Below are 24,439 nucleotides of genomic sequence, written 5' to 3'. Positions count from 1 at the left end.
TAGATTGTGAAACTGATTTCTGAGAACCATGCTACTACCTGCATGCAGTTCAAATGAACAATCCAGCTTGTTTATCTGAGAACAAGAAAAAAAAAATACCTGCAAATATAGCTTTGAAACGTGTCTTCATGTGTTAAAAAAATCTGTTACTGGCTTCCATGTTTTAAAAGCACTATATCACATTTTACCCTTTTCTTGGAAAATCAAGCAGACCGAGTTATAGGGACTCTTCCTTTGCTATGTTGACACCCCACAGGGTAGACAAATTATTCATTTCTTATATGTTTGTGTAGATTCTCATCCTAATGAAAGAACATTTTTAAAAATTTTTTATTTTATTTTATTTATTCATGACAGACACAGAGAGAGAAAGAGGGAGAGGCAGAGACACAGGCAGAGGGAGAAGCAGGCTCCAGGGATCACACCCCAGGCTGAAGGTGGCGCTAAACCGCTGGGCTACCGGGGCTGCCCAAGAACAACGTTTTTATTGCTAAAGAATGACATAAAACTGACCACTGTAAGAAGTGAGGTTTCCTAGGAGAATAATGGTGTCAAGTAAGGACAACCAGATTCAAGCATATCATTCCCACCTCACCTGAAGCCCCATATCCTAAGGGTCTGAGATAGTTGGAAGGACAGCAAGTTTGGAACAAAATGTTGCATACTTTCTCACCTGAAGCAATGCTTCCTACCCAAAGAAGAAAATGCTGTTGTCTTAAAGGGAACTACTCTTCTAGACCTTCACGCAAGACAGGCTGATGGGTACGGAGACGAGAGCTTGAGGATGGAATGCTGTACGAACAAGAAATCCGCAAAGGGTGGACACAAGCCATACCGGGGGTCCTCTGTGTCATAGAGAAGTAACGTGCAGTGTTTCACAAGGGAAACCAGACTAGGTCGTTCGGTACAAAGAATACTTTAAATTACCAAGGCCAAGGCCTGGGTCTGAGTTTAGAGATTTATGAGTTGTCACTAACCCCATGTTCTTTACCTGAACTATCATCTAAATGGACTTGCTCTTTGGACTCCCCTGAGAAAGAGAATTTTCTCCAGGAAAACCCATCTTGAAAGGTCTTTGAATTAGATGATGCATTCAAAATGCAGCAGGAAGCAAATTCACACCTGGATTTTCTCTGGAAATCTGGCTACAATTTTTAAGTTTGATTCTGGGTCTCCCTGACAGCAGCCTAGGTAAAATTTCAAAAAACTTTGAATATCGCCATTCTTTCTTCTAGCATTTCTGAAACTATTAGTGGAAATGGATCTAGGAATGCTAATAAGTACATGAAGAAAAAAACTTTCCCTAAGCAAATCATTTTTTTGTTTAATTGGTTTTTAAATTGTTAAACAAAGGTAAGCAATTTTCTTCGCTGTGGGGCACCTTAAAGTGTTTAATAGGGTAATGAGCATTGTGATTTCTGATACGGGAGATTTGATCCTCGTATTAACTAAACCATAGGAACATTTCACCATCAAGGCAAGCATTAACAGCTCTCTTCAGAACAGATTTTGGAAGATAATATTGATACATTATTATGATCTGAAGTCCATACTTTATTCAGTGCTCTTCCTGCAGTGACGCACAAAAAAATAAATCATTCTATTGGGTAACATTTAAATCCTGTCTTCCTAATCCTTGACTGCCTAAAGTTTAGACCCTAAGCCATTTCAAAATTAATTTACTCTGTGCAACAAATATCCAGTAATCCACCAAGGTCTGGACTGAGACCAGGGCCAACAATGGCCTTTTCCATGCTTTGGGGCGTTACTCTATTAATGCTCAAGATATCATAATTTTATCAATGTATAGAAATATTTGCCAAAAACCAAAAACTCTCTCAAAATATTTGCAACTAACACAAATTTTCTTCTATCAAAAAACTTTCATTATATGTGTTTTGGTTGGTACTTTAAAACTTTGAACTCCTTGATGAGAAGAAAATTATTCACTACTTGAAAAAATGTTTGAAACTGCTGTTGAGCCCTCTGCTACCCTAGACATCAGTAAAGACCCTGGTATACTCTCCTCGGCTGTCTGACCAGGGAAGGGACTATCTGCCAGCACAGCTTCACGCAGAGTAATTTTGAGACAACAGGTTGCAGGAGAGGCGTAGGTTTTCACTCTTCTTCAAAGTCCCTCAGCCTGACAGCTCACTGGAGACACATTTTGTCCGAAAGTCATCATGCCCAGCAATATATAGATTCATTGCTTCTGCTGTGTAAAAATCCAACATACCGTCTTTAATTCACATGCCAGCTAAATTTGCTTTTAAAGCTTTTAGGGGGATCCTTGGGTGGCTCAGCGGTTAGAGCCTGTCTTTGGCCCAGGGCGTGATCCTGGAGTCCCAGAATCGAGTCCCGCATCAGGCTCCCTGCATGGAGCCTGCTTCTCCCTCTGCCTGTGTCTCTCATGAATTAAAAAAAAAAAAAAAAAAAAAAAGCCTTTAAAAATTTTTTTATTTAAATTCAATTAATTAACATATAATGTATTATTGGTTTCAGAGGTAGAGGTCAGTGATTCATCAGTCTTGTATAACACCCAGTGCTTATTATGACACGTGCCCTCCTTAATGTCCATCACTCAGTTACCCCATCCCCCCCACAACTCCAGCAGCCCTCAGTTTGTTTCCTATGATTAAGAGTCTCTTATGGTTCGTCTCCCTCTCTGATTTCGTCTTGTTTCATATTTTGCTCTCTTCCCCTATGATCCTCTGTTTTGTTTCTTAAATTCCGTATATGAGTGAGATCATGATAGTTGTCTTTCTCTGATTGACTTATTTCCCTTAGCATAATATCCTTTAGTTCCATCCACGTCGTTGCAAATGGAAGATTTCATTTCTTTTTTGATGGCTGAGTAGTAGTCCTATATATTTATATATGTATATTTATATATTTATTTATACATTATACATTATATATTTGTATATATAATATATATACATATATACAATGTATACAATATATAATGTTTATTGTATAAATATACATATATACATATATTATATATGTATATTTGTGTATATTATATGTATATATGTATATATTATATATGTATATGTATACAATATACATTATATATTTATATCTATCTATCTATCTATCTATCACATCTTCTTTATCTATTCATCTGTCAATGGACATCTGGGCTCTTTCCATAGTTTGGCTAGTGTGGACATTGCTGCTATAAACATTGGAGTGCAGGTGCTCCCTCGTGTCACTACATTTGCATCTTTGTGATAAATACCCAGTGGTGCAATTGCTGGGTCACAGGGTAGTTCTATTTTCAACTTTTTGAGGAACCTCCACACTGTTTTCCAGAGTGGCTGCACCAGCTTGCATTCCCACCAATAGTGTAAGAGGGTTCCCCTTTCTCTGCATCCTCACCAACACCTGTTATTTTCTAACTTGTTAATTTTAGCCATTCTGACTGGGGTGAGGTGGTATCTCATTGTGGTTCTGATTTGTATTTCCCTGATGACCAGTGATATTGAGCATTTTTCCATGTGTCTGTTGGCCATTTGTATTTCTTCTTTGGAGAAATGTCCATTCATGTCTTCTTCCCGCTTCTTGATTGGATTATTTGCTCTCTGGGTGTTGAATTTGAGTTCTTTATAGATTTTGGACACTAGCCCTTTATCTGATATCTTCTCCCATTTTGTGGGTTGCCTTTTGGTTTTGTTGACTGTTTCCTTTGCTGTGCAAAAGCTTTTTATCTTGATGATGTCCCAATATTACTACTAAAGGATTTTCTTCTTTCTCCTTTTCCATTTCCTCTTTTAAAAGATTATTTTATTTTATTTTATTTATCTGAGAGAGAGCAGAAGTTGGGGGGAGGAAGAAGGAGAAGCAGACTCTCAGTTGAGATGAAGTCCAATGTGGGGCTCTATTTCAAAACCCTGGAATTGTACCAAAGGCAGCTGCTTAACCAACTGAGCCACTCAGGGGCCCTTCCTTTTCCAATTCTTGAGACATTACCAGGTTAATGACATTTTGAATACCTTGCTAGAGTGATTTATTGGTTAGTCTTGTCAATGGTTAGAGCATTTGATGATGTTCAATCCCTCTTCCTATTTGACTTTGCATAAACTTACTGGTAGGATTCAGTGAGTAGGTATCAGCAACAATCAGAAAAATCCATAAAATGGGAGGTGAAAGTAAATCCTCCATGGATCTCCTCAAGGAGATCCTTAAACATAATCCTTGGTGACCATTTCTCCCAGCTTTTTAGAAAATAAAAATCTTCTCTACTGTTGCAGCTGCATAAATTACATCTTCAAGGTCAAAAGAAGTCTGAAATGCTTTCACTTTGCAAGAAGTTTTAAAAATTAAGATATGCCCTTCTTACAGTGGCCTCACAAGGAATGTATTTTTAAAAACTCAGGGTAGATTCTTTTCCTATTGAAACTCACCCCAATTGTTTACCTGTGCAGCTAGAGAGGACTGTGGGACCGTGGGGATTTTCCAGGCTTTCTTTTGCTCCTCAAATGCCAGGTCGTGGGGAATTCAAGAACAGAGATGCCAGCTAATTGGATTTTCACCAGCTGAAGGAACGTTTACAATACAAGTGTGTAGACAGTCTCACCATGGAACACTTGCTTGCATAGTTCTGATCCTTCCTGTTCTACCAAAGAACACCTTCTGCACAGTTATGATTCCACATGACTCCACAGGTTATTAGAGCCAACTAGAACTGACTGTGACTCTTACTGGGGACAGACATTATCTGATATCTCTATGACATGTGGAGAAACCTATTGATGATGGTGGGGTTAGCAAGTAGAGACCTCCATTATTCTTGATGTCTTCCTTCAGCCCTTGATTTCTCTCCTTCCCTACATGAATCCCATTTGTAAATCCTGTGTATCGTGAAAGTATGTCCAGAATCTAATCACTTCTCCCTACATTCCTTGTCTGCACTTTCATCATCTCTGGCCTCAACTACTGAAGTAGCCTCTGATAGGTCTCCCTGCTTCCATCCTTGTCTGCTTACAGTGAACCTCTCAAAACATAAGCTATGTCATGTCCCACAAAACCCCATAAAAACTTCCCTCCTTTCTTAGAATACAAATCCAGAGTCCCGCCCATGGCCTACAAGGCTCACCTGACAAGCTCCCCACTGCCCTTTGCCCCTCTGGTCTGTCCCCTATTATCTCCTCGTGCTCACAAACTTTGTCCAACCCAATCTCACCAGCCACCGTGTCTGTTCCCAAGTACTGCTGCCCAGGATCTTATACTTGATCTTCCTCGGAGAGCCATGTGTCTCCTTCGTTTACTTCCCCAGGGTGTTGCCTCGTGCCATCTTATCAGAGACTTCTCTGGCCGGCCCACCTCAGTCATTTTCTGACCTCTTACCATTCTTCATTTTTCTTAGCGTGTATCACTGCTTGACATCTTTGTGGGTTTATTGTCCATCTCTCCCAGGAATGTAAGCTCCATAAGGGAGAGACTTTGTCAGTTTTAATCAATGCTGTATTTCCAGAACAGTGCTTGGAACACAGTAGGATCTAAATAGATATTTGCTGAATGAGTAAGTGAATGAATGAATGAATGAATGAATGAATCAGAGTCAATTTTTACCAGTAATGCCACTGCCCATTGCAGCCCCAGAAATAAGACATGGTGCTCATCAGAAAAAAATAGTTCCTTAAAACCATGGAATCCTAACCTCTGGTCAGACCATTTGAATTATCTTTTAAAAAGAAAAGAAAAACAAATGCTTAGCAGTTTTGCAAGCTGTGAATGAGCAAATCACTTTGCAGTCTGTGTGCTCACATGGACTTCTTGCCGTGACGTACCATTTCCTTCATAGATAGGAAAATAGGGCCACAAAGAGAGCTCTTGGGTCCAGTTAGGATAAACTCATATTCACCAATATTTTATGAAAAATCTTATCTTTGGGATTTTTCTACAAACTAAAATGCAGAAGGAGCTCAGTTCTTTTAGACTTCAAAATAATTTCCCAAATCTGAAGTGAATGAGTCTCTCAGGCAGGTCTAACAGACAAGATGTACATCAGACTTGGCCCATAAGAACTACCTTCCTTTAACTGCAAGGTTGGGTGGAGAGCGACTGTATCTGGAGGACCAAATATAGTCCTGAGTTAATCCTGAATCATTTCCTGGCTACAGGACATGCCTGTGACCGCCCTCTCCTGGACTCAATGCCAGGCTTGGCTCCTACAAGCGGTGTCACCTTCCCCCAAAGGGGCAGGCAACACGCTTTGTTTCATTTGTTTTTTAAGTGATTTGTACCAGACTTCAATCAGAGAAAGAATAAAAAAGGATTGTGTGATCCAGGACCACATTTCTGTCTCATTTTTGGCAGTGAATCATCCACAAGATGAACAACAAAATAAACCGAAAGGGAGACAGCTGGATACAGAGCTAGAGCTGGAACACAGAGTCTAGAGATTGAGAGGCAGACATGTCTAAAGCTCCTTGGAGAATTTCACTGCTTGCTGACAGCTGCTTGATGATTCTATGAACATCTTTTATCTATCGGGAGGCAGCTTGCCTGGGGATGCTAAGCTCAGGTTGGAGGGAGCATTCCGTCTCCAAGGCTCTGCTGCCTGAGCAGCTAGCTCTGTGACACTGGGCAGTGTACAGAGCTTCTCATGCCTCAGTCTCCTCACCTGGTAAATGGAAATAAAACAGTTCCTACTCAAAGGAGTATTAGGAGAATGAAATAAGGCAATAAAATAATGCCAAATGTTTAACTGTGCCTGGCAAATGGGAAGAGCTCAATGTAACAGTAACTACAGTAAACATGAACCCTGAGAGAAATCAGGGTGGAGTTGGCCACTAAAGGGATGAAGGCTCAGCCCACGTCCCACCTGTGCAGGTGTCTGGGAGTAGCTGAGGGCTGCAGGCAGCTCCAAATGAGGACGGGAAGCCAGATAACCATCAGGAAGCATTTCCTGTGAACTGCCTAAGGAGATGTCAAGAAGAATGGGACTAGAATTTCCAAGTCTTCCATAGTTTGTCCTGTTTTTTTTTTCTTTCCTTCTCATTTTAACTAAATAGACACTTTCATGTCTAATTTATTTCCAATTCTGCATTCCGTTTCTTTTTTTCTAAGAGTATTTATTTATTTGAGAGAGAGAGAGAGAGAGAGAGAGCACATACATGTGAGCGAGGGGAGGGGGAGGGGGAGGGAGGGAGAGAATCTCAAGCTGACTCCCCACTGAGCACTGAGCCTCACGACCTGAGCCAAAATCAAGAGTTGGACCCTTAACTAACTGAGCCACCCAGGAGTGCCCCTGCATTCCTTTTCTTAAAGGGGGCACCCCAAATCATATAATCTTTAGGCCTTTCACAACTAGATTCACCCCAGAATGATATAATTAATCTTCACCATAATCTTGAAAAGTGGATATTATCACCATCTCTTAGACTAGGAAGTGCTCAGAGATCAATGTTATCCTCAACAATGCAGTGGGGCTGCTATTTGAACCCAGGTCTCACTACATACAAAATATAAATTCTTCCCACTTTACCCAACTTCCTCCCATCATGAGCATCATGAAGACTTCAAAAAGGGAGCTCCAGACCCAAATCCATGTCCACACAGCATCATTATTCACAATAGCCAAAAGGTACAAACAACTCAAATGGCCATGAACAGTTGAGCAAACAAAATGTGCTTTATCCACACAATGGAATATTATTTCTGAAAGAAAAATGAAATTCTAAAGCATGTGGGGAGCCTCATAAACATTATGCTAAATGAAGTAAGCTATACATAATAGGCTTTATGGTATAATTCTATTTATGGCAAGTTACCTCGAATAGTCAAATTCATAGAGATAGAAAGAATGAGTGGTGGTTGGCAGGGGCCAGGGACACAGGAAGTTATTGTTGAATGGGTACAAAGTTTCAGTTTCGGGTGATAAAAATTCTGGAGGACAGTGGTGAAAGTCACACAACAATGTGACATACTTAATGCCAACAGTTTACACTTAAAAACAGTTACAATGATAAATTTTATGTTATGTATATGTTACCACAATAGATAAAGTGAACTCCAGACTAGAATGTAGGGCCTAGGCCACAAAAACTTTCTCTAGCACTTAATATATTGTGAGCATTATTCACTTGGATGACAGGAGACTGGCCCATATCTTCTTTAAAAGAATTTTTTGGAAAGTCTTAAAGTATGGAGGTGTCATATTTGGAGTGGATACAAAGGTATCCGTACTTCCCAAATCCTACACATCCATAAGTCAGCCACACGATGCTGCAAACGACCTCCCCTGCAGTATAGCACACACACAGCCACATCAGGGCCAGAGCCTAAGACAAAGCATCCATTTCCACTCTCTTCTTTTAGCTACTCACTATGAAACATTTTCTTAGAAAGACAAGGAAAAGAAAAAAAAAGAAAAGAAAAGAAAGACAACTAGAGGTAGACTTGTTATTGGTACTTGAAATAAAGCTGGTAACAGCAAGACCATCCCCCAAACCAGCAGTCTTCACTAGTTCCCCAGGGTTTGAATTGGATACCAGCCAGTTCTGATACTCAGGAGTGTTTTGAGGTGCCCTGGGGCTCGCCAGCTAACATTCTCTGATGTTGGTGAGTGGCTATGTCAGGAGAGATCCAAGCCAATTACAGTGAGTCAGATGGGTTCACATGGCTTCCTGAAGCCAGGGCTCTGCTGAAGACAGCCCGTTGCTAAATCTCAGAAGCAAAGGCTCGTTGAAGGACAGAGTGCAGGAGGGATTCCCTGAGCTGTATTAGTCCACCGGCCCCCCAACTCAGACCCTTTGAAGAAGGTCAGACTCCTGGAGGGAGTCAGAGCTCCCAGGCTGGGGGGCGTGAGCAATCAGGACAGTATAATTCTATCTGTGAGTCTGACCAGCCTTTAAAAAAATGTACGTGGTATGATAGGACCTCGTGATCTTAAAGAATATAGACTCCCTTGACTTCCTACAAGTAATAGGAACTGGTTATAAGGATACACATTGCCCTAAAAGAGACAGGACTCTGGGAGACCCAGGAAGAGCCAGGCCTCAGAGAGATTCAATCTGGAAGGGCATTTGGGATCTGTAGCCTGGACCATGCTCCTTTCTTCTTGACAGAGTGAGTTTGCCAACTTGACTCTGGTGCCCTGTTCATGTGGCTCAGGGTCCCTTCTCTGCTACTTTGACTATGATACTCTCGATTCACCACCTCATCTGCTCATTATAGCTTTCTTCTGCCTTGGGCCTCTTCCTTCTTGAACCTCTCCATAGCTGCCAGTTTCCCCTGACGATCAATCCGCTCCTGACGCATCATGTTCCCTCCAACCTGGTGTACCTCCCTTCACAGGGGTACAGAGGATGGGTACTTTGCAGGAGGAGGTACCAGGCACCACATCTTCAGCAAGCAAGAATGTTTCTCTATACCTTGCAGTCTGTTACAAATTTTTGGAGTGGTGCCAAGGTGAAAAGAGTGGATGGACGCTTTCTTGTAGCATTGTTTTGCTTGATATTTCCTCTTAAGTATTTTTTTCACCCTGCCTTTTAAGCTTTTCCTCAGCTGTCCTCATGACCCAAGCAAGGGACACCTTTTCCTTCTTCTAACTGCATTATGTAGTTTCCAGAAGCATTCATTGATTCACTTATCGATTTATTCAATATCTATGGAGTGCCTGCTTGTAGGAGGTGAACTTCTAGACAATAAAGACATAAAACTCATCCGTTTACTTGATGAATATTAACTGACTACCTGCAAAGCACCAGGCTTATGCTGTTGGCTGGGATTATGAAGACAACTAAGACACAGTCCCTGCCTGATAGGTAGTAAGAATTCAATAAATACTGGTTGAATAAGCAAGTGCCTTAAAGGAGCTCCCAGCCTCATGGGCAAAAGAAGCAAGTATTAGGCAATTAAAAGCAGGATGAGAAGGGTTGTCCTGGAGAAAGTCTGCAGGAAGAGGCCTGGAGAGACCACGACATCCTCCTGTGGGCACTGGTCTCCTCGGAGAACTGGCGGTGAGCTGAGGTAGCCAGTGAGAGGAATGAGGTGAAGGCAGGGGCCTCCGTGCAGCACTTAGGGCATGAGAAAAGGCCTGGAAGTAGGGGAGGGCATGGACATCGAGGGGCTGCAATTGGAGACAGGATAAATAAAGCAGGCAATTATGATTTTAAGAACTGGGAGGGAGGTCTATACGTGCTATGGTCCAGGGTCCTCAATTTAAACACGGGGCGAACTGAGCATCTGGAATTCCTCTAGGACCTAGCTGCTGATGCCTGCACCCAGTTGGCAGAGGGACAAGAAGATGGTCCTGACCTGGTGTATACAGCTCCCACTCATACTCTGTTGGCAAGAGCTAGTCTTTGGAATTCCTTCAACTGCAAGACAGGCTGGGAGAGGTAGTCTGACTGTGTTCCCAGGAAGAAGAGATTTTCAGTGGCAGCTAGAACCTTAGAAGTTTCTAGGAAGTGGTCACATCCAGAGTCGTGCAGCCAGCCATCCTTGATCCCAGCTCATCCGAAGCACCTGACAGTGGTTTGCCAGAGAGGTCAGCTGACACACAGACAACTTGGTGACCACAGCCACACTGGTCAGTCCAGGGTACTTCAGGTACGTTAGGCAGTCTTGTGGCGGTGTAAGATCTTATCTTCCAAAATGGCACTTGACAATTGCATGTTCAGCCTATAGAAAAAAGTGAATTTCAAGCAGAAAGTTGTCAAGAACTGTGAAGGGCTTGAGATTTTCCTTGCAGGCTAACAAGTTAGCTCATCACAGATTCATGGATGCTGATAGATACAGGAGGAGCCTAGGTCAGAGATAAAGGATTCTGTAATTCACAGCAATAGCAGGCACCAGAGGGACAGCATTTTCTTCCACCAGTTCCCCAAGGTCTACTCCCACAAGGTGACACAAAGAGGAAGAGGTGACACCTGCGTATGTGACGTCCTGTGTTAGAAGAAAGGAGCCCCGGGTTTAGGGTAACTGAATCCCTTATAATGGGCAATAAGGATGCTGCTCCTGTTCTGGAAGGTGACATGATCTCTGTCTTGCAAAACTGTAAGTAATGTGTTCTTAGCCCTACAGACAGACCATATCTCTGCCTTCAAAGGCTGTTCACTTTACAAACCTCCTTGAAAAGAGAATCTAGAACAAAGGCAGTCGTATCTCTGCTTGCAAGATGTGCAGAAATGTGAGAGCTACTTGAAGAACTGTCTCCAGGGATCCCTGGGTGGCGCAGCGGTTTGGCGCCTGCCTTTGGCCCAGGGCGCGATCCTGGAGACCCGGGATCGAATCCCACGTCGGGCTCCTGGTGCATGGAGCCTGCTTCTCCCTCCTCCTGTGTCTCTGCCTCTCTCTCTCTCTCTGTGTGTGTGTGCGACTATCATAAATAAATAAAAATTAAGAAAAAAAAGTTACTCTACTTTCAAAAAAAAAGGAACTGTCTCCAATAAAGAGGCTCATTTTCAGCCAGGAGTGTTCTTCAGACGGCAGCTTCCTCTACTGGACCCTCGTCGTCCTGACTTCTAGATATTGGCAGACCCCAGGGCTCGGTTGTCAGAGCTCCTCCTCCTTATCTACACTCCCTTCCTTGGAATCTCATTCAGCCTCTTATCTTTAAATCCATGTTGATGATCCCAAATTTACATTTGCACTTCCTCACTGCCCCTACTTCCAGACTCGGATATCATATTGCCTATGTGACATCTTCACTTAGTTATCTTCTAGAAGTCTTTAATCTTTTTTTTTTAAGATTTTATTTATTAATTCATGAGAGAAACAGAGAGAGAAGCAGAGACATACGCAGAGGGAGTAGCAGGCTCTTCGTGGGAAGCCCAACGTGGGATCCCGGGATCACGACCTGAGCAGAAGGTAGATACTCAACCATTGAGCCACCCAGCCGTCCCATTTTAGACTTTAGACTTCTTCTAGAAGTCTAGAGCATAACATATTTTTGAGTCCCATTCTCCACATGAAAACTGAGCTTGCCCCAGGGTAACCCCTCTTAGGAGAGAGTATTATATATTCAGTTGCTCAAGCCAAAAATTTCTTTCTTCCATATCCACACCAATATTCCATAAGCCTATTCTGTTTTCAAATTACAACCTGTATCTGACCACTGCTATCCTTCTACATCACCAACATCCTAGTCTCAACCACCTCATCTGTCCTAGACAACTGCCATAAATTTCTAATCGGCCTCCTACCTTCTAATCTTGCCCCATACATTCTAACCTCCATGGCAGCCAGAGTATTTCTTTTAAAATGTAAATTAAATAATATTATTCTGCTGTCAACCTTCCAATGATATTCCAAACACATTTAGAATACAATTCGAGGTCAAGACTACATACGCTCTGACCTCTGCGGCTAAATCTGACCTCATATGCTACCCTTCCCCTCCCTCCTTGCTCACTGTCTTTGAAAATGCTGAGCATGAAGCTGGCTCCGGGCTTTTGCACTTTGTTGCCCAAGTCAGGGCTCTTTCAGATGTCAACTGAGCAGAGAACTCATCCCTGGCAATCCTAAGTAAAATAACACACCCTCTCTATCCCTCTTTCCTTTTACCTAGCTTTATCATTTTTCTTCACTTTTATTACCACCTGATTTTAAGCAGTAGCTTAGAATATATGCTTCATGAGTTAAGAATTTGGCTTTGTTCGCTGACATATCCTCTGCTTCTAGAACAATACCTGGCACAGCATAGATGCACAATAAGAATCGGTTGAATGAATGAATGAATGAATGAATGAATAACAGCTAATATGAGATACAAATATGGAGATGATATCAGGGGCACAGATATATTAGTGCCTCAATCTTTTGTCTTTAAGCTAAATCCACTGATTTCATACAACTGTATTTTTCTCCCAAAAGGCATATCTTTCAGCTCTTTAATAATTCTGGTTTCTCTCTCCAGGATTCTTTCCATGTTCTTTCATGTTCTTGTGTATGATGGAGTTCAAAATTGAACATAGCTTTCTGAGAAGAACCTGAGCAGTCTATAATTAGTTTTTCCTCTCTCCACAGGATTCGCATGCTTGTCTAGAAATACACCTTTAAAAGATAATCTCCCAGGACATATGCCCAGCCACAAAGAAGCCTGTCCAAGGTCAGAGAGTTTAGAGAGTAACAAAGCGAATATTTGATTCTTACCTGCTTTCAGGTTTTACAAATCCCCAAACACTCTCCTGAATACATTGAGAAAAATATATAATCAACCTCATGAATTTAGCCATAGATTGTATCTATTTTAAATTGGTGACTCTTCCTTTTAACAAGTAAGTACCTGCTGTGTGCCAGGCAGTGAGCTAGAGGCTGGGACAGGGAGAAGAGCCCTTGGTCCTTATCCAGAGGGATGCCGCACCCTAGGCACCACCGTGTCTGTTTCCATCGTTGTTGTTGTGAAATTATATAATCTGGCTCTAATTTCATTTTCATATGTTATATTTATTTCCAATATCACTTTTTAATTAAGAATTCTATACTCGCGGAAAAATACCTTTCACCCGGTTTGAAAGGCAAGGGAGCACAGTGTTTTGCTTTCCTTAGCCTGCCTTCTATTTTAATTATAAAATGATTTTTATTTTTCAGAGTTCATTTCAATTTTCTGCAAAGGATCTAACAATGGAATACAGAAATCTCAGGTATCTTCCTTTGGCTCATTTTTAAAACTCTCCTTACATATAACTTCTATGTTTGTATTTTATTTATCACCTTTACTGTTGCTATTAAATTAAAATTCTTTTAGGAACAACTTTAGATTATATTTCCATCCCTCTTTTGACATTTTACTGACCAATATTTTACTAAAGATATTAACTTTCTCTAGGGTGCAGAAAGACTAAGAGAACTTACACAAAAATTTCTACTGAATGAATATCCCCACCTTCTTGGTGATTGTACACCTGCCTTCCTTATAAGGAGAACAAGGAAGTAAATCATGTTGAAGTTGCTTTTAAACACAGCTTTCCTTCTTTACCTGTCCAGGTAGCCTGTTTTCATTTCAGTCTTAATGAAAACTTTTAAATTTACATCTCAAGTTTCTTTTCAAAGCAGTGTAAGTAGTCTTTAAAATTTTACACCTCAAGAAAGAAAGACTTTAACGATGTTCAGCTTTGGTCTTATAACGCTGAAGGTAATTCATTTTTTAATCTGTCTGCACAGCGAGAACTGAAACGAATGGGGATTGAACTGCTTTGCCTGTTCTTTCTATTTCTAGGAAGGAATGATCACGTACAAGGTAAGACCTAAGCTCTCCGATATATCGCTTTCATGGTATGCTTGACAAGCCTGTCATTTGGTTCAGAAACTAGATCTGAAGTCATTTTTTTATTTGATCTGTTCGATTGCTCTTTTGCCATTGACCGAACACTTTAACAAATTACAGGCAGAGGCAGGGCTGTTCCCACAGCAAATGCTCTAGGCTTCAGGTAAATAAATACAAAGGTTGCTTGGGCATCTTAATGAGGAGAATTAAACAGCTTTACTGCACAATAGGGCTCCTTAATACCTTAGTGACAACCATCTTGGTAACTTTTCTAGCTGTTCTATTGACAAGGTCTTCCACTCGTGAGAAAAAAGCTTGAGAAAGAAGAACTTATTTTAAAAATAAAAAAAATCATATGTTTCAGAGAGGAGCATTTTTTACTGGTTACTAGTTTTTAAAACTTAAAATGGGTGATAGTGAATGAGGATAATAAATATAATGAATGACCTTAAGTTTCTGAATGCTGAGATATTTTTATGTTTTAAGAAGAAAAAAAAAGAATGATCACTTTTGGATAAAAAGACACATGTTCCCAATGTGACAGATGTCAAATATGAACGTTTTAGTGAGTGGCTAACATTTTAAGGACTGATCTTTGAAAGTTAAAATCATCTCTGATGTTGCTTCGTTCAAGAACTTTAAGAACTGTATTTCTTTCTCGTAAATGAAATGCCTGAGAGTGTGCTGAACCCCTTGTGTCTTGCTGGGTTTAAACACAGGTGGCTGTGCCATGGGAGGTGCAGAAACCTGTGAAGACTGCTTACTCATTGGACCTCAGTGTGCCTGGTGTTCTCAGGAGGTAAACAGACAACCTCAATGTGTTTGTAGAAACTTCAGTTATGTGTATGTGTTGATTCCACCAGCAGTAGGTCTAATAGTGTCCTGCTCTCTGTGGGGAATAGGAGGGAAACACATTAAGAAAGGAAAAATGTAAGCATTAGAGGGTCACAGTGTCATTCATGCGATTACTTCCAAAAACAACTAGCGGAGGTAAACGAATGTCAAATCATTGTGTAAAATACCTAACTCGGGATCCTTTATTTAACTTGATTCCTCCTCTTACATTAAAGTCACTTCTAACTGGTTACATGTCAAATGCCAAGGTTCTGAGTAATCAGAGATCATGGAGATGGTATTTTTTGAAGCTAAATATACATTGGACTTCAATATCACAGTTGTAGTCCATCTGGAAACCAGGACCCATTGGGAACCACTGTTAGGTTCTAAGAGAAGTCTTCTAGGTTTGGGGAAAAACTTTACTGTTCAGACAGTATCCAGTTCTTTTAAAAATTAAGCTTTCATGAGCTTGGTGACTCCGTCCATACTGATGACAAAGCCCCAAACAGACATTCCTTATCTGATCAAACTGAAAAGTATGCAAAAGCAATATAAAGGGGTGGGGGGCACTTGTAACAAGGAAGCCTGCGTGGCTGCCTCCTGTGACACTGTAAGGCAGTCTGTAAATGATTCCTGGTAAGCAAGAGCTGCCTTAACTCTTTCTGGATTTAAAAATGTTCTCTACTGAATCTCATAAAGAGTATCTGAACACAAACGAAAGCATACAATGCCAAGTTCAGCAAAAACGGAATAGCAGGCTCAAAGGGGAATAAACCCGGGTACTTGGCTCAGGAAGAGGCTATAACTATTCAGACTCAGATTCCAGGTTGAATGTGTACCACGGAGGAAGGCCTCACACTTTTCACAAACCTAGCTTGCTCCCCACCTACTGCCCTGACTAATGGACCACATACACAAATGTGAAAGAATTATGCTTTTTTGGAGGTCACATATCAAAAGCAGTTTTGAGAATATACGAAGAGGGAAAAACTCATCTAACTTTTTATGTTGACTCCCTGAAGAAGACAGTATAGTTTCATGCCTAACAAATCAGTCTAACTACATGCCTACCTGTAAAATTCTTATTTAAATGTATTTTTTCTGGCATTCATTTAAGAGAGCTTCTTAGGTTACTAGTGATAGCTTTACTTGTGGAGGATACTTGTTAGCCAAGTCACTGTCAATTTTTTTTTATCACTGTCAATTAAAAAAATATTTTATTTATTTGAGAAAGAAAGAGCACGTGTATACACAAGTAGTGGGGAGTGGCAGAGGGAGAGGGAGAAGCAGACTCACTACTGAGCAGGGAGCCTGATGTGGGGTTCCATCCCAGGACCCCAGGATCATGACCTGAGCTGAAAGCAGACAATTAACTGACTGAGCCACCTGGGCACCCCACAAATCACCATCAATTATTAAGGCCAGATTATTCTAAATGTGCTCTAACAGTAGAAGTAGTTGAGGCAACTGAAGCAAAAATTACATTAGGCTTCTGTTTAGAGCAGATTAAAAAAATAGGTTCTATGGTTAACACACCTTTGATGCATTGGCCAACACTGGTTATAGGTGGTAGCAGCCACATTGTGCCGAGAAGCATCCTGAGGCCTTGTCAAGCCACTATTTGCCTTGGATGTATGGAGGGAAGTTATAGTGTTTGCTATACTTAGTCTAGGGCTTCAAATATGCACAGGTCTGACTGACAGATAATGAATTATATTATAAAAAATCAATTTCAGGGGTGCCTGGGTAGCCCAGTCAGTTGAGTATCTGATGCGTGATTTCAGCTCCAGTCATGATCTCATAGTGATGGGATCCAGCCCCGCACTGGGCTTTGTGCTCAGCCAGGAGTCTGCTTGAGATTCTCTCTTCCTCTCTCCCTCTGCCCCTCCTCCTGCTAATGCTCTCTCTCTCTCTCTAAAATAAATAAATGAATCTTTAAAAAAATCAATTTCAGAAGAAATGTAACTTTTCTAGTTGGGAAAACAGCTAGAGTGGCTTAGAATTCCAAGAGATTAGAAAAAACATTATGGGTATTGTTTGCCTTCTTTCTAAGCATGATAGTCAATGAACCTCAGCTTTGACTTTGCCTACAGGTAAAGGTAAGATGGGTCAACACTGCAGGGTTATAATGGCCACATCTCTGCCTGGAAATATTCATCTCATTGTCTGCTGTTATCAAGTGGATCAGAAAGGGCCTGAGAAACTCCTGAGTCATACACAGAATAGCAGTCTCTTATACCATGTTCTCTTTTGCTTCCCTTCCTCACTTCCAAATCTTGAAGAAAAATTCTAAAAGACCTTGAATCAGAACACTTTTAGACACTGAATTTAAAGTCCCCAAGAGTTCGACTTTAGTGAAGTAAGGCTACAGTAGAAGGATGCATCTATGAATTAAACCACAATGGAGAGCTAGATTGGGAGATGTCACAATCTTTTGCCCTATGAGACCCCACAAGAAAGGCTCTCTTTTGCACCAGAATTGGTAATAGACACGCTGAGAGCTAAGATAGTCCAGGAGCCTACAGGTCAACCCAGACAGATAAATTCATGGGATGATATTAACTCTAGAACCCAATTATTTCCAGGATCTGGTAATGGCATAGAAGAAGATTTTAAAAAGTGAATTTAAAAACAAAATAGCAACACCAACAAATGAAAGACTGTTAGACAAATTCAATTGGATATGATGTTTTTTAAGATTTTGTTTATTTATTTGAGAGAGAGAGAGAGAGAGAGAGAGCAGGTGAGACAGAGAGGGGGAGAAGGGAAAGGGAGAGGCAGGCTCCCCATCGAGCAGGGAGCCTGATGTGGGGCTCAATCCCAGGACCCTGAGATCATGACCTGAGCTGAAGGCACATGCTTAAGCAACTGAGCCATCCAGGTGCCCCTCAACTGGATATAATTAGAAGGAGAATCTCAATTTTACTGGCATAATTCTCTGGTTATTCTGCTAAAATTTGATTTTAGACCTACAATTAACATCAGGCACATGGGAATATGATATACTGAGTATCCCAAGATGTCTAACTAGTAAAACAAGCAAAAAAACTTTTTGTCTTATAAATAAATGGAGATTTGTTTTCTTTCACTCTCTCTCTCTCTCTCTCTCTTTTTTTTTTTTTTATAGAATTTTACCCATCCATCTGGAGTTGGAGAAAGGTGTGATACCCCAGCAACTCTTTTAGCTAAAGGATGTCAACTAACTTTCATCGAAAACCCCGTCTCCCAAGTAGAAATACTTACAAATAAGCCTCTCAGTGTAGGCAGACAGAAAAATAGTTCTGACATTGTTCAGATTGCGCCTCAAAAGTTGACTCTTAAATTGAGACCAGGTATGTTATGACTTACACGAACACTGGCTCGTGTAGATAAATCTAATGCCACGTATGCTAATGCCATTATTAAGCTAATATATCTTGTACCATATTACATATCATTGATTATTATGACTCAGATTTCCCATTCTTGAGGAAATAGAGACTCGCTGGCCTAACACTTTTCTTCATTCACATCGGTCACTTGCACTCCAAATGCATTACTAAAATAAGCTTATCTAATAGTAAGCATTTGAATTACTCAGATGTTTTTAAGGCTTACCTCGCATTTCTTTAAGTGTTGTAATGTAGCTTTAAACTCCTCTTTATTTTCTTCTCTTTTGCTAAAACCACATACAAAAAATTCAGCTTATCTTCCATCTAAGTGGATGCTAGTTCTCCCAAGGAGATATAAAATATCCTAACTTTTACCTCCTTCAGTAGCTCTAAACTCACTGCTGAAAGATTTTCCTGGGCTCACTCATTTGTAAACTTTACCAGAGAGTTTATGAAATCCCAAGTATCTTCAGTAAGCTCTTGCTGAAATGAATAGCCAGGTGGCCCAGTAATTGGCCACTCACAAATAAGTCTCAACGTGTTTTTATGGATTTGCTTTTCTCGCGGGGGCTTTACAGGCAGTGAACAGACTCTGCAAGTGCAAGTCCGCCAGACGGAGGATTACCCGGTGGACTTGTATTACCTCATGGACCTCTCGGCATCCATGGATGATGACCTCAATACAATCAAAGAGCTGGGCTCCCTGCTTTCCAAGGAGATGTCTAAATTAACCAGCAACTTTAGACTGGGCTTCGGCTCTTTTGTGGAAAAACCCGTCTCCCCTTTTGTGAAAACAACACCAGAAGAAATTGCCAACCCTTGCAGGTAAGTAAATGATTCTCTGGCATCTTTGAACACTGATTTTCTATAGAGATAGCCCTGCTCTGAGCTCCGCATTAGGCAGGAGCTAACTTCCTAGCATTTTCCTCCTGCCAGGTTGGATCTTCACAGCTCTTTCAGTTGCCTGGGCTCTTGGGAACCAAGGTGGACCTCATTGTAATACTTGGTTCTACTCTTGGGTCCTTGCAGCATCTCACATCTGTCTTCCTGTATAGCATCTTTTTCAGGATGTGGCAAATTTGGCTTTGTGTTATGCAGACTAGGGAAGTGAGTCTTTCACTGTAGGTTCCAATGGCCTGTCTCCATCCACAGCCCCTCAGAGACCTTCTATGCCCAATGACCACCACTTCCTGAGGCTACTGGACAGTAGCTCACGCTTTCTCAGAGTGTCTGTCTCTACTATAATGACTTGTGCCAAAACAACAATTTGTGCTTCTCCCTCTGACATACTTTGGGAAATGTGGATTTCTCTTATTGCTCAGAGACAGACTTTGCAGCCTTCACTCTATCCAATTCAGTAGGAAATTAAGCATTATGGACCCTATTAAAATCTACTATTATTAGCTATTAAAACCGTATACTATCCAGGTGATGGTCAAGGGCAAGTTGCTTTGTGATGACTCACCTGTATAGTGAATGTCATGTTCAGAATAAGTTATTCAATATCCTTCTATTAAAAAGAGCTACCATTTGTTCTGTGCCAGACCCTGTGCTAAAGATTTCACATACATGACCTCATTCAATCTTCATAATAACAGGTTTTTTCATACCTATACTCAGAGGAAGTAACAGAAGCTCTGCAAGGTTACTAATTTTCCCAAGGCCAAATAACTAATCAGTGATCTGTACCAAAATCTGAGTTTATCCAAAACCAAGCCCCTTACTACTATGAATCTAGTATATATGCAATGACTTTCCAAAAGTATATTGACTTTTAATACTCGTATATACCCAAGGCATCAATCTCTAAAGGACAAGCACCTTTATAATATTTAAAAACATCTCAATGTGATTCCCAACTAGAATCTGACACGATCCAAATCATTTGACCATGAAAGGAACTCATCACTGATTGTAACTGTTAGGAACTATGTTTGGTTGCAAGCATCAGAGATAGTGGCTTATAAGGGAGCATTTTTTTCTTTCTCACATGTAGGGGGTCTAGAGAAAGGCAGTTAATTCAGGGCTGGGTATGGCAACTCCACACATCAGGGATCTGGGCTTTTTCTGTTTTCTGTTCTACAATCATTGGCTCTTGGGTTTTATCTTCAAGGCCCAAGGAGTTTTCTGGGATGCTACTCATCACTTCTTCCTTCCAGGCAGGAAAGAAAGAGGAAAAGAGGGGTGGATCAATAAAGGGCACTTTCTCCCCACCTTTTATTTTGAGGTAAAATTGACATGTACCAAGATGCACACATCAGAAATGTTGTTTGATGAGTTTTGACAATTGAATATACCAACGTAATTACCACCTAAAATGTGATGTAGAACATTTCCATCACCTCAGAAAGTTCCTTCGTGCCATGTTATAGTCAGTTCTACTCCCCCAGACGTAACCACCTTCTGATTTCTGTAATTTAGATTGGTTTTGCCTATTCTTGGATTTATATAAATGACATAATATAGTATATACCTTTTGTTTCTGGCTTCTTTTGTTCAACATAATGTTTCTGAGATTCATCCATAAGTTTGTGTTTATCAGCAGTTTGTTCCCTTTTGCTTTAAATAATAGTTCACTGTATGTATTTACCATATTTCATTTATTCATTCTTTCATTGATGGACATTTGGATTGTTTTCCATTTTTTGGCTATCATGAAGAATGCTGCTATGGTTACCTGCCTATAAATCTTTGCACGTGTGTATGTTTTTATTTCTCTTGGATAGATACCTAGAATTGGAATTGCTGAATTGTATAATAAGTGTCATTTTAATTTTTAAGAGAACTAGCAAAATATTATCCAAAGTAGATGTGCCATTTTACATTTCCATCAGCAATGTGCAAGGGTTCCAATCATTCTAAATCCTTGATTACACTTAGTATTGTCAGTCTTTCTAATTTTAGCCATTCTAATAGCCATGTGTCTTATTATACTTTTAATTTGCATTTCCCTAATAACAAATGCTGTTGAACATCTTTTCATGTGTTTTTCTCCCATTCTCATTTCCTATTTTGTGAAGTATCTTTTCAAATTTTTTTGCCCATTCTTAAAAATTCAGTTTTCTTCTTAATAGTGTATTATGTGAGTTCCTTTTACATCCTGGAAAGAAGTTAATTGTCAAATATGTGCTTTATAAATATTTCTTCCCAGGTTGTGGGTTACATTCTTATTTTTCTAGTAATGCCTTTGGTCAAGCAAAAGTTCCTAATTTTGTTGGAGTCTGATTTGCCAATTTTTAATTTTATCATTAGTGTATTTTTTGTCCTAAAAAATCTTTGCCTACCAAATATTCCAAACACTCTTCTTATTTTCTCCTAGAAACTTTATGGTTCAAGCTCTTGCCTTTGGGTCTATGATCTAATTAGTTTTTATATTTGGAATGAAGAAAAGGCTTATTTTCATCTTTTGTTTCCATGCAAATATCCATTTGCTCCAGTACTATTTGTTAAGCAAGATTTTCTTTTCCCCATTGAATTATCTTTACACTTTTGTTAATAAGCAATTGAGTGCATATGTATGAGTGTAATTCAGGACACTTCATCCTGTTCCACTGATCCATTGAATATTCCCACGTAACCACCAATGCCTTACTGTCTTTATTACTGCAATTTTATGAAAAGTCTTGAAATCAGAAGTGTAAATCCTCCAACTTTCTTCCTCTTTTGTTTTGCTAGTTTAGATCCTTCACGTTTCCACAGAAATTTTAGAATCAGATTGTTAATTTCTTCAAAAAATATGCTGAGATTTTTATTAGAATTGCATTGAAATCATAGGTCAATTTAGAGAGAATTAAAAATACTGAATGTTCCAGTCATTGCATATGACATGTATTTCCATTCATTCTTTTCTTCTTTCTCTCAGCAATGGTTTGTCATTTTCAGGGTAAATATCCTACACATCCTTTGTTTAATTTATTCCTACACTTTTTTAAAAAATGCCATTGTTAATGGTGTTTTCTGCTTGTTTGTTGATAACATATAGAAATGCAATTGATTTTGCATACTCGCATTGTATTCTGCAAACTTGATAAATTTTCTCATTAGTTCTTCTTTGATTTTTTTATAAATTCCTTAGAATTATCTGTGTACTTGATCATGTCATTTGTGAATAACAACTTCTTCCTCTTCCAATATTTATACCTCTTCATTCTTTTTCTTGCTTTATTGCACTGGTTAGGATCATTTTAAATAGAGGTAGACAGGGCAGCCCGGGTGGCTGAGTGGTTTAGCGCTGCCTTGGGCCCAGGGTGTGATCCTGGATACCTGGGATCGAGTCCCACGTTGGGCTCCATGCATGGAGCCTGCTCCTCCCTCTGTCTGTGTCTCTGCTTCTCTGTGTGTGTGTGTCTCTCATGAATAAATAAATAAAATCTTAAAAAAAAAAAAGTTTTTAAATAGAGGTGGACAGATGTCATTTGTGTTGCTTGTAATTTTAGGAGGAAATCTTCAACATTTCACCATTGATTATGCTGTTAGCTAGTGGTTTTTGGATTACTTTTATCAGATCAAGGACATTCCCTTCTATTCCTTGTTTGGTAAAATTTCTTTAAATCTTAAATGGTTGTTGAACTTTATTTCCTCCATTTAAGGAGTTTTGCCAGAAATTTTCCCCACCTACTTATATCTCATTGGCAGGACTTTGTTACATGGTCACTGCTAGCTGCAAAGAGAAGCATTTGCTACCCCAAATAAAGTCAGAATTCTGTTAGTAGGGAAGAAGAAAAGAATGGATACTAAGTGGCATCTAGCAGTTCCAACAACACTGAACAGATTTCTAGAGAACGGATTTATGTTGTATAATAAATAGTAAGGTATGATTAGTTATCAATTGTTTAATTCGCTTTTTTTTTTTTAAGATTTTATTTATTTATTAGACAGAGAGAGAGAGAGAGAGGCAGAGACACAGGCAGAGGGAGAAGCAGGCTCCATGCTGGGAGCCGGACGTGGGACTCGATTCTAGGTCTCCAGGATCACACCCTGGGCTGAAGGTGGCGCTAAACTGCTGAGCCACTAGGGCTGCCCTGTTTGATTCGCTTGTAAGGGGAAATAAACTTGGTTCTAACAGCCTCCTAACTGTTTAATATAAAAGCATTTCTAATGCTTTGGCCTTTCTTTTTTTTTAATAGAGAATGTTGTACCTGTTTAAAATCTATGCTATTTAGATCTTTGGTATGCTAGGTGTCTTTCTCCTGGAATTTTAAGCTTTGGTAGAGAGTCCAGTAATGTAGTTTCATTTAGGATTTCAAAGTGCTACCTCTGCCTCAGGGAGCTTGTTTAAAATCATTCTTTCTGTCACAGGTCAGATAAGATGTAGTAATATGAAGTACAATAATGACAATGGGAAACAATGAGTAAGGAATGTTACCAGAGAAAACAAAATTAACAGATGGCTCAGCTAAGCAGGCAGCTGATTATCTAACAGTAAGACCCTGTCTTTAATCAGGTTGGCTTTTCATAGCTCTGACTGCATTTCATTCATTCATTCATTCATTCAACAAAAATTTGCTGTGCTCCAACTATGTACCAAGCATTGTGCTAGGAGTGGGGATATCTGGAAGAAAAAGATTTGCACCCAGCCCTCAAAAAGCTGAAAGTCTTTGGAGAGCAGGAATGCAGTATAGTACAGTGATTTAAGAGCATGGGCTTTGCAGTCAGCCGTGGATTTAGTTCTGATTCATCTACTCACATAACATCACCTTAAGTGAACTATATCACTCTCAAAGCTTTAGTTTGGAATAACCATACCAATCACACAAAGTGGTTGTAAGGATTGGGTGAGGTAATGAAGCATTTGGTAGTAGGCTTGACCATGAAGTACTCCATAAATGGTAGCTACTACCAACACCAACAGAGTGAAGTTGGGGAGACCAGAGCACTGCACAAGGTGTGGTGAATGGGGCCCCAAGAGGATAACATATTTGATCCTGGAAGGTCAATATTTTTCCATTTTCTAAAAGTGTTTCTTTTATTCTTATTGGCAAAATGCATCATTAGTTAAAATGATAAATAA

The 24,439-nt window shown here is 40.0% G+C and overlaps 1 protein-coding gene across 7 annotated transcripts in view; it reads left to right on the top strand.

The window, feature by feature from the left end:
- The window catches only part of ITGB6 (integrin subunit beta 6), a 128,704-nt gene that overhangs the window by 39,997 nt on the left and 64,268 nt on the right, over positions 1-24,439 (top strand). For 2 of the 7 annotated variants that reach the window (XM_038584632.1, XM_038584630.1), the window contains exons 2-8: positions 12,982-13,063; positions 13,546-13,598; positions 13,784-14,011; positions 14,119-14,194; positions 14,941-15,020; positions 18,186-18,390; positions 19,008-19,254. In XM_038584632.1, coding sequence (XP_038440560.1) covers positions 13,967-14,011; positions 14,119-14,194; positions 14,941-15,020; positions 18,186-18,390; positions 19,008-19,254 — 653 coding nt within the window. In that variant the 5' untranslated portion in view covers positions 12,982-13,063; positions 13,546-13,598; positions 13,784-13,966. Of the gene's footprint in view, positions 1-12,981; positions 13,064-13,545; positions 13,599-13,783; positions 14,012-14,118; positions 14,195-14,940; positions 15,021-18,185; positions 18,391-19,007; positions 19,255-24,439 lie in introns of those variants that run through there. The other 5 variants (XM_038584634.1, XM_038584631.1, XM_038584633.1 and 2 more) reach the window with 5 other exon arrangements.

Source organism: Canis lupus, chromosome 36 (assembly GCF_011100685.1).
Source record: "Canis lupus familiaris isolate Mischka breed German Shepherd chromosome 36, alternate assembly UU_Cfam_GSD_1.0, whole genome shotgun sequence".
NCBI lineage: Eukaryota > Metazoa > Chordata > Mammalia > Carnivora > Canidae > Canis > Canis lupus.
Note: the sequence above shows the minus strand (reverse complement) of the source record. Positions and strands in the feature narration are given on the sequence as shown.